The sequence below is a fragment of the Zingiber officinale genome, chromosome 10B (assembly GCF_018446385.1).
Source record: "Zingiber officinale cultivar Zhangliang chromosome 10B, Zo_v1.1, whole genome shotgun sequence".
NCBI classification, from domain to species: Eukaryota; Viridiplantae; Streptophyta; class Magnoliopsida; order Zingiberales; family Zingiberaceae; genus Zingiber; species Zingiber officinale.
The window spans coordinates 85,705,236-85,714,907 of NC_056005.1; the positions used below are offsets into that span (position 1 = coordinate 85,705,236).

The 9,672-nt window shown below is 38.4% G+C and overlaps 2 protein-coding genes across 2 annotated transcripts; both read right to left on the reverse strand.

The window, feature by feature from the left end:
* Nucleotides 1-204: 204 nt before the first annotated feature.
* LOC122029845 (cyclin-dependent protein kinase inhibitor SMR1) lies at nucleotides 205-762 on the reverse strand. The gene has a single exon (XM_042588980.1). The coding sequence runs from the start codon at nucleotides 623-625 to the stop codon at nucleotides 314-316; it is 312 nt and encodes a 103-aa protein (XP_042444914.1). The 5' UTR covers nucleotides 626-762; the 3' UTR covers nucleotides 205-313.
* Nucleotides 763-1,286: 524 nt separating this feature from the next.
* Nucleotides 1,287-7,592, reverse strand: LOC122029430. The gene is made up of 7 exons (XM_042588413.1): nucleotides 6,255-7,592; nucleotides 5,159-5,280; nucleotides 3,857-4,495; nucleotides 3,481-3,769; nucleotides 2,918-3,080; nucleotides 1,697-1,799; nucleotides 1,287-1,632 (listed from the first exon to the last, which is right to left on the reverse strand). Exons 1-7 carry the CDS (start codon nucleotides 7,368-7,370, stop codon nucleotides 1,515-1,517), a joined length of 2,550 nt encoding a protein of 849 aa, XP_042444347.1. The 5' UTR covers nucleotides 7,371-7,592; the 3' UTR covers nucleotides 1,287-1,514.
* Between the last annotated feature and the right edge of the window lie 2,080 nt (nucleotides 7,593-9,672).

Sequence of the window (9,672 nt, forward strand, 5' to 3'; positions counted from 1 at the left end):
CGTTCAATAACGTTTTTAAATTAAAAAATAAAAATAAAAATAAAATAAAGGAGCGGCTCTATACGGAAATTGCAGGAGCTCGGAAGGAGCTCTGGCCACGTCGGCGCTCCCATTGTGGATACCTTACTGCTGGGGGGTCCTCCAATGAATAGAATTGGAATAATGACCAGTATTGGGAGGGCAATGCTATCCCTCACTACAAACTAAATCAGAATTTATTGTTTATAAATTTTGCGTTTTGGTAAATTACACGATTAATTAGATGCTGCAAATCATCTTTTTCATCTTCTAATGAACCCACGAAATCGACATATCATTTGTGATCAAAGCTGAAGCTTCTTTCCCATCCGAACAGCTGCTCCATCTCCTCAGCTCCGACCGTGATCAGCTTCGTCGACAGCCGTCTCTTGTGCGGCGCCGCACACCTCGTCTTCTTCCTTGGCGGCGGCGGCGGGCAGCTGTCGATGACCGGCGGCAACCTACTCTCTGCCGAAGTTGGCGTGCGGCACTCTTCCTCGACGTTGTTAGAGGGTAGCGGCGACACCATGATCACTGATAGTGGGATGGGGGGAAGCAACAAGCCCGGCGACGGTGGCGGGCGGTTAAACTCCGGCGAGGCAGACATGTAGCGGAGCAGTATGGGCGTGAGGAAGCGGAAGGATGAGAAGGAAAGTGGGCGGTGTGGTAGAGAAGAAGATAGAAGAAGGTGTGGGTGGGTACTGGTGGAGAAGAGTTTTTAGTTGACCCGTCTCTAACTATATGACTCATCTTTATTTACTACTCCTGGGTTGGTTACCTAAATAATGAATATCCATTATTGTCCTTTTTTTATCATTATTTTCTAATATTTTTATGATATTTTTATTTTTGGAAATTGATCCGATTCAATAAGTTAAATAAGTTAAATGGTGCTATTATATATAAAAATCTTGTATCATATCATACCAAAAAATTTAATATATAAAAAATCATACAAATACCATACTAAATTTTGATATACTAAAATTTAATATATTAATTTTTAATATAATATTTATACTGATTACATTCAAATTTTATTATTATATATCAAATACCAAACTATTAAATTGCATATCAATATCATACCAAAACTTTCTATACGATATAATAACTTATTAAAACTTTTAATATATCAGATTTTTAATATAATTTAATATTTTTCAGTTTAGTACGTACAATATATTAAAAATTTTATATATTTCTCATCCCTACTTGCTGGTCCACTTTTAACCCGGTTTCATAGGTATATGAAAGCCTTGAGCCCATAACAAAAGAATAGTATAGATGTATACCTCAATTTTTATCGTTTGAGCTTACACAATAGGTGCAAATTTTGAGAAGTCCATTCATAACGGTTCTGCGGCTCCAAGGGCATCATCGAGAAACAATAAAATGAAGAAGGAAACACCAAAGAACCAGAATTAATGGAGCATTTACAATTCACAAAATTCTGGAAGCAGGTCACTCCCCTTTGGCACAGCAAAACTCTTATGCTAGTTGATCGAGTAGGCCCTGATGACCTCGACAATAGGTGCGCGGCACAAGGGGCACTTACTTCCAGCTTTGACCAACTCATGAGCACACATTGAGCAAGTGCACATATGGCCACATCTGTTCAAAGGGAAAATGAGAACGTGTTGGGATTATATTTCTATCTAGAGGAAGACATTCAGACCTGTAAAGAAGAGAGTCGATATGGTTATTGCAACAGACACAGCAGATCCCTTTTCCAACTTGATTCCATTTGAATCCATCAATAAGTGCTTCCTCACTGCAGCCTGCATCATACCACAGACTGAAGTTAGATTCAAAGAGGCGCAGAGAGGAACTTTATTTGAAAAACTGAAAATTTATCCAACATATGGGTCCAATGAAAACTTGTACAAACTTGGATTAGGTAATTCTTAAACACTAGGTTCGATTACTTGGATGGAAGATAAAAGAGAGTGAAGAGAGTGACAAAAAGATTACACAAATTAGGGAACTCCTAATTTTGTGAGTCTTACCCTCCCCTCCCCTATTACAATCTATCATAGGAACAAAACACCATACACTGAAAAGAGCATGCCAATCTTTCAGTAAAGAGGTTTAGACCATGGTCGGCAATCATCCTATATCAATCCAAATTGTCTGAGTTGGATCAACATTGGCTATTCACAATAGTTATTTTTTCCTGAGAAATGAAATTTTTTTAAAGATTATAAAGAAATTTAGACAAAAAAAAAATAGTAATATAAAATTGATGAAATTTCATTTAAATATAGAGTGAAAGTTAATATCTTATCAAATTGAGATAACATTGTAAACTTTGACGCCTTCGCTTAATTCTAACTTGATTCTTAAAGAACAAGAAAGAAAGAGTATTTGTTTCCCTCTAAAATTCATTGTTCCTATTTAGACTTTATGCTTAATCCATCTATCCCTCGAGGGAGGTAATTATGAATTGGGAGAGGACACAATAATCTCTATCGGTCAACAAGGATTATGAAATTGCCCTTCAATGAAAAGCTATTTGGGCACCTGACTAAACCTTATAACATTAAATATAAAATGTGGCATTATTTGTATATTGTATTTTTAATAATTGGATATATAATGACATATCAGACATTTTTTAAAAGATTTTAGATAATCTAGTATGATCCCATATATGAAATTATTTTTCTATATCTTTCTCATTTTTTTTTCCACTGATTCCCATTCACTGATCCTACCAATATGATACAACTGATATTTAAGTTTTTTGACTATCCAACCCTGATATCAATTTTGACAACTGTAGTTTGGGCAAATGCTCAGTACAAAAACATTAAAGTCCAACAGTTTTGAGGGGATTCAAGACAACAAAGCTTCACAATAATTCAATGATAAAAAATTAAGAAGCAGCAACACTGACCTTTGCCATAAGACCGATTCAAAGCTGCAGAGACTTCCTGTCTAACTGCACGTTGTAACTCCACTTGCATTTCCATGCAAGCTTCCAGCATTCTTTGCATATTATTCATTCCCTGTTGCATCCTAACAATTTCTGCCTTCAAGTCACTGAAAGCATCCCATTCCTGCACATAAACCATTATGTTTAGCTTGGATGCAAAAGCAATATATCAAAAAGTGATATACAAAACATTATTAATATACTCTTGATTTCACTGTTAAAATGGCATTAATAATGTCCATCCAGGAAAACAGCAAAATGTTGTATTTACCAAATAACCAGGAGAAGAAGTATTACCGATAAAAAATGTAAAAATAGTGGAAAGATAAGGACACAATAGATTGAAAGTATAAATGATGAAACCAACAAATGCCAGTGTTCGAACCAGCAAAAAAAGAGAGAGCAGATGATAATAATGGATTTAGAAATCAAGTACCATCATAAAGCACTAGTTTCATGGTTGTCTATGCTGACTGCAAAAATTAGATAATTTATTGTACAACTATAGAAGGAAGATGCCGCACAATTTCTGAGCGATGCATGTTTCGCCTAACCCAATTGTTCATATGAGTCCTGGAGTGCCAAAGTGGTGGTCTTGATGGCAAACGTGGCGGTGGAAACACATTAGACCTCATAGTAGCCCGAGTTTGACCATCTCTTCTCTCAGCCCCATCTTCTTCTGGTGTAATGATAGGCAATGGCCTGCCTATATCCCAATCAAATGGAGTTGTGCCTTGTCGTTGAACATAGGATTGTATTAATTGGTCTAAACTTTCACGAAATCCACTATGAAGAAGGTTAGAAACACTCCTCCTACAACAAAATAATTCAGCACAAGGATAATGAAAGTACAATAACCAATAATGATACAATACTAGGAGTGAAAATAATCGGTCATACCTACTAAGGAGTTCCCTAAGCTCCATACTGTATACACGTTCATCATCAGGAGGGATAAATCTGTTGACTCTTCTAATAGGACTAGACCTTCGATTTGTTGCAGGATCTTCCTGTTCATCCTGCCAGTTTTCGGCAGTATTAGGAGGTTCATCCTCATGCCATTCTTCATGAGCTTCATGTAGAGGACTGTCTTCTCCAATATCATACCCAGTGGTTTCCAATGGCCAATCCTGATCCATGTTTTCCTGCCAGTTTGCATTGAAATCCATATCCTCAAGGGTTCCCCTGGTTTCTTCAGGCCAATCAACTATAGTAACAACATCATTTGATTCCCAGCCAACTCTATCATGACCAGTATCTTCTTGTTGCTCAGCTACATCAGCAGGAGTTTCCTGAATATCATGAGTTTCAACATGATGATTACTCTCCAACCCAAGCATCTCTTCTCTCTCTACTGTTTGGTTAATGTTACTATCCTCACTAGATTGAGTCGCCTCCTCAGTATTGATGCTAGATAAATATGTTCCAGTACTGGCTAGAAATTGATCTGTCACAGAAAAGCTTTCATTGGCTGAAGAATAAGGCTGGCTTGTTGCTTCATCATGAACAGAATTCTCTAATTGAAAGTAAATACCCTCTCTGTTCACAAGAGACATGATATCAAAACAACATGACAATATGAGAAAGAACAATGGCATCCCACATCATGTATGTCCCAACAAAGTATTAACCTACAAAAACTCCTCATGCAACAATATAGAGTATAAAATTAATTGAGCATCTGTGAATATGAAATGCATGTAGCAGATTGTTAGGGAATCACGAATATAATGAGAAAGAATCTTCATAACCAAACGCTCTCAAGTAATACAAGGGAGAGATACAAAGGTTATACAGAGTTCATGGCTATGCAGTAATTTGGTTAATTGGAAGCGGATAAAAAAATTTAGACTACAACTTTGATCTGCTCATATTTACTCTAGTTGGAGGTGACTGAATATACAAGAAGTCATTTCCTTCTAGTTTGAACAGCATAATGGATATTATGACACGATAGAGCTCCGTTATTCAGAAAGACAAACAACATATGACTACAATAACACACCATACTCAAGTTGCAAAATAAAATACTGCCAATGCTTCTAATTTTCATTGGCACACAATAATAAAAAAAAAAGACTAAGGTTTTGAAGGTAGTTAAAATTAACTACAACTATAAGAACTACACGATACAAAGTAAAATCATCAGAAGTTGATAACTATATGGTGGATAAGTATGATTCAACAAATAGATGGTGTTACCTTAGACCAGAGACATGATGATGTTGCCTCAACTGACCTAATTCTCTTTCTGCAATTGATGGTGACCTCTCTTGGTCATCTGTCATTACACCATTTCTTAAAAATCGTCCCCTCAGCAATACCTGTGAAATCAGAGAAGTTTAGATTTTAGACAGCCACATAAATGACTCCATGAATTTCCAAATAGCATCAAAAACTGTAAATATGCTCAAAGAGAGTAATTCATATCAGAGAATCTACGAATAAAATAAGAAATGCTGTGAGTATATTGATATTTAGAAGAACCAAGGCCAATTAGGTTAATGAGCACAAAAATCAACCTCATGATACCAATAATTTATGTTGAAAAAAAACCAAACTAAGGCTATGAATTAATGTCAACGCACAGAAGGTGAATAGATACCTCAACTATAGTAATTTCAATGCATGTAAGAAGCTTTCATATTTATATATGAACATTCCTACTTCCAAGTTCGTTTTCCTCATTAGTCGATCAGTTTGATTGATAACTACACCCTCAATTTGCCTCTGAATTTAAGAACAGTTTGGACTCATTGCAGATTTGCAGCATCTACACAAACATTAACTTAAGTAGTGCTTTATTAATCACAAAATTGAAGCAGAAAACAAGAACTTTATCTTTTAAGTTAAACAAACCTCTATTGCATGCAAATACCATATTAACTTAAAAAGTAATAAAACAAACCTAAGGTCCTGAATTAACAGCTTCACAAACAAAACGAAATTAAGAACTGGATAAGATGTCGCCTAAACAAAACAAAGATAATGTTAAATTATCCTATAACATAAAATAATTTTTGCATAAGAGATTTTAGCTTTTCAATATATACCAAACAACTGGCATGCTATTAACATGAAAATTTACTTTTATGATTTGCAAAATTTTGGCAGTTCAATAATTCTCTTATAGCAGAAACAAAGTCAGAATATTCTACTGTCATCTGACTTGGTTGCTTTTGTTTCTTTTGGTTAATTGGTTGCCCTTTTGGAATGGTTCCTGTTAAAAGTCAGCTCCTTACCCACCCAAATGATGCTATACAATTTGTAAAGAAGATGTATAACATGATCAAATTACTTGAATGCGATTGCGGTGAGCAAACCCTGAAACTGCATGATGCTCTGATAATGCCTGGAGCTCATTCTGCCTTTCCGATGCCATCCTCGTGATCAACTCAAGTCGAGCTTGTCTGCCCCGCAACCCCAGCAACTCCCTTCTCACAAGCTCAGGATGGCCATCAGTTACAGACTCATTTCTTTCCCTCTGCCTTTCCTCCCTCCGACTAGCACGGGTTTCTCTCGGTTGCTGACTCGTCATCTGCACCCACTCTCTCACCAATCTCACTCTCTCCCTTTCAAGTTCCCCTAGCCCATGCGCCCTCGGCGTCTCATTACTGCGGGCAATCCTAGATGCTGATTCTGCAATCTCACTCTCCGTCATCCAACCACGTACTATCTGTCGCACCCTCTCCCTTACCGCGTCATCAAGGTCAGGAGATTGTTCCCGACTTGATCCCCGATCATCCTCATCCACTGGACCCCGTCTAGAAGAGGAGTCTGTATGTCCGTGAGCCCACTGTGCGTATCCAGTATACTCACTCTCGCTTGCTGTAACCGAGCTGCCATCCAGCTCATTCCGGCCTTCCAAAGGAAGCCGATCACGAAGTGCAGACACTGCCGCGGTGCTCCTACGCTCCGCCCTCGCAGCAGCCGTCACGTCCTCGAGCTCCCGCCACATCTGCAGCATCGACGACGCACGAGAAACAACCGGACGTTCCACCGCGGTGACAGCCGACGGCGACCTACGGGACTCCCTGAGAAAGGAAGGATCGAGCATGGACACAGGGTGGCGACCTGCCAGCGCCATCAGCTCAGACTCGCGGTTCCGCCGCTCCATGGTGGTAATCATTTCCTCAGCCTGGCGCGCGACCCACCGGCTGAACACTCTCGAGTGTCGGCGCGCCGCGGACGAGGACTCAGCGAGGTCGTCGCCGTCAAGATCGGACCTGCGGCGCCTTCGGGCAGCGAGCTGCTCGGCCTCGATCGTATTTCCCTCCTCCTCCTCCTCGCCGCCCCCCGCCGAGCAGGAGGAGGAGAGCCCGGTGCCCATGCAACCGTCGAAGTGGCCGCGCACGAGCTCTTCGAGTCCGCACCGGAACTCCAGATCGGCCTCCCTGTGTCGGAACTCCGCCATGGCCGGAGCTGCCCTTTTCCGCGCTCGATCACGGTCGTCAATCAAGAAAGCAAAAGGGGGAAAGCGCCAGGCGATTTGAGATGCAGCTCCCGGCGACGATTTCAATCCCGCGCGGCCGTTGAATCGACGGGAGAGGCGATCAAACACCAAAAACAAACCCTAATAACACGCAATCTCCAGAGGATTAAATCGAGATCAAAAGGAAGCAACAGCAGAAATTTAGAGAAATAGAAGAAGACGGACACAAATTAAATGCGCATTCACGTGATATCGTTACTCTTTTATCACCTAACTAAACTCCTCCCTTCTCAGAAAGTAGGAAGTAGTTAACGCAAAGAAACGGGGTAGATTTTTAAGGTAATCAACGTGAACATATCAAATCATGTCGTCCACGTCATGCATCTGAAAGCGGCAGATGAACTCCACGTGGCACATAATTACATTAATTACCCTTTGCTTATATATAATGCCTTCGAAAATATTATCTCAAATATAGTTTATTAGGTTTTTTTATATTAATTGCCTTTTTTTCTTTAATGATTTTTTTACCTATATTTTTTAATGAATTTGTTGGTCGATCTTTTGGCTATAGTTGTCTTAATTACTGCATGGGCGAATAATTAGAGCGGAGCCACATTTGTATTGAGTCCAATTTGTAGGATTTGGCTCTAATTATTTTGATTTTAGAATTTCGATCCATGTAGGCCACAACGAGCTTCTTTTTTAACGTAAAGACACCACCGACGTGGATTATTAAAATATGGTTGTGATATATACACCAAGCTATATATCATGTTTTTTTTACTTAATATTATAATTTAATTCCTAAACTCTAAATTGACATAATCAAAAATTTTAAAAAAATCACAATATATATATATATATATAGGTAAATAATATTCTGCTCGGCTCATTTTCGAGGCACATTTCTGCCACTAAGAGGACTCAGGACATCTGGAATCACTAGGACGCCTTGGATTAATAGAGGCTCCCCAGTGATATTAGGCATCCTAAGTCGTCTCAATTGTAGAAATACATTGCAAAAATGAGTCGGGAGTATATATATATATATATGCTCCTCAACTCGAAATCTATGCATGTGCTCGATTTTCACTGTAGTAGTGCTCTGTCACTATTTTTTATTTTTCTACTATAACAGCGTCCTGTCAAAATTGTTAGATCGGGTCGCACATGAGAGAGGGGGAGGGGGAGGGGGGTAAAACACGTGGTTTTGAAAATTTGTTTCTTTTTGAAATTTAAGTACATAGCAGAAAATTGAGAAGAAAAAAATACAAGAAAATACGGTCGGTTTTACTTGGTTCGGAACCTTCGGCGACTCCTACTCCAAGACTTAGGTCTCGTGGACCTATCGATGGTAATCCACTAAAATGTCTCTTCCAGTACCTCCGGAAATAGTAATCGAGTACAAAGAAAGTTAGAACAAATGCAACACAGTGCACTTGTTCTTTTGCAATAATTAATTAAAAAAAAACTTCTATTACCGACACGTATGTGTTAGAGTGTATACTAAAAGCCTAGCTTTTGATATAAACATTTATCTAGAAATAAGAATCACATTGGTCAAATGTCTACATTTGTGATAAATGTAGTTGTTCAATTAATTTATATTGTAGATAACATGGTGTGTGGTGTCACACACAGAGGATCATGTTATCAGTACCTTATAAATTATAAACAGTAGCTCACGATCAAGATGGAAAGGAACAAACCATTTGAAGGTCGTAGTGTAATTAGGTATTAGTTTATCTTAACTATATAATTACACTAGTACACTTAGAGTGTATTGAGTAGGACCATTAGAGGTCGTTTCTTTTATACTGACTTTATAAAGAAACAAAGACCTCAGTTATTATGGAAGTGTGTGCTCTTAATTCTAATATAATAACAAGCACATATATTTGATATTTATTTCTTTAATTTGTCAATGGGTGAGATTTAGTTCGATAAATCAATAAGCCCGATAAGTTGGGAAATGATATCACTTATAGTGTGTGTTGTTGATTATAGAAGGAAACTGTGTCCTAGAGATACTAGGTTGAGAATGTCCCCAAGAGGAGCTCAAAAGGATTGTCATGTTAAACCCTGCAGGTGGACTTAGTCCAACATGACGATGAAGTTGAGTGGTACTACTCTTGGAGCTAGATATTAATTAAGTGAGTTGTCAGTAACTTACTTAATTAGTGGGCATTTGTTATCTTAAACACAGGGAGACTAACACACTCATAATAAGAAGGAGCCCAAAATGTAATTTGGGATTGGTGCGGTAGTTCAATAATAGTTC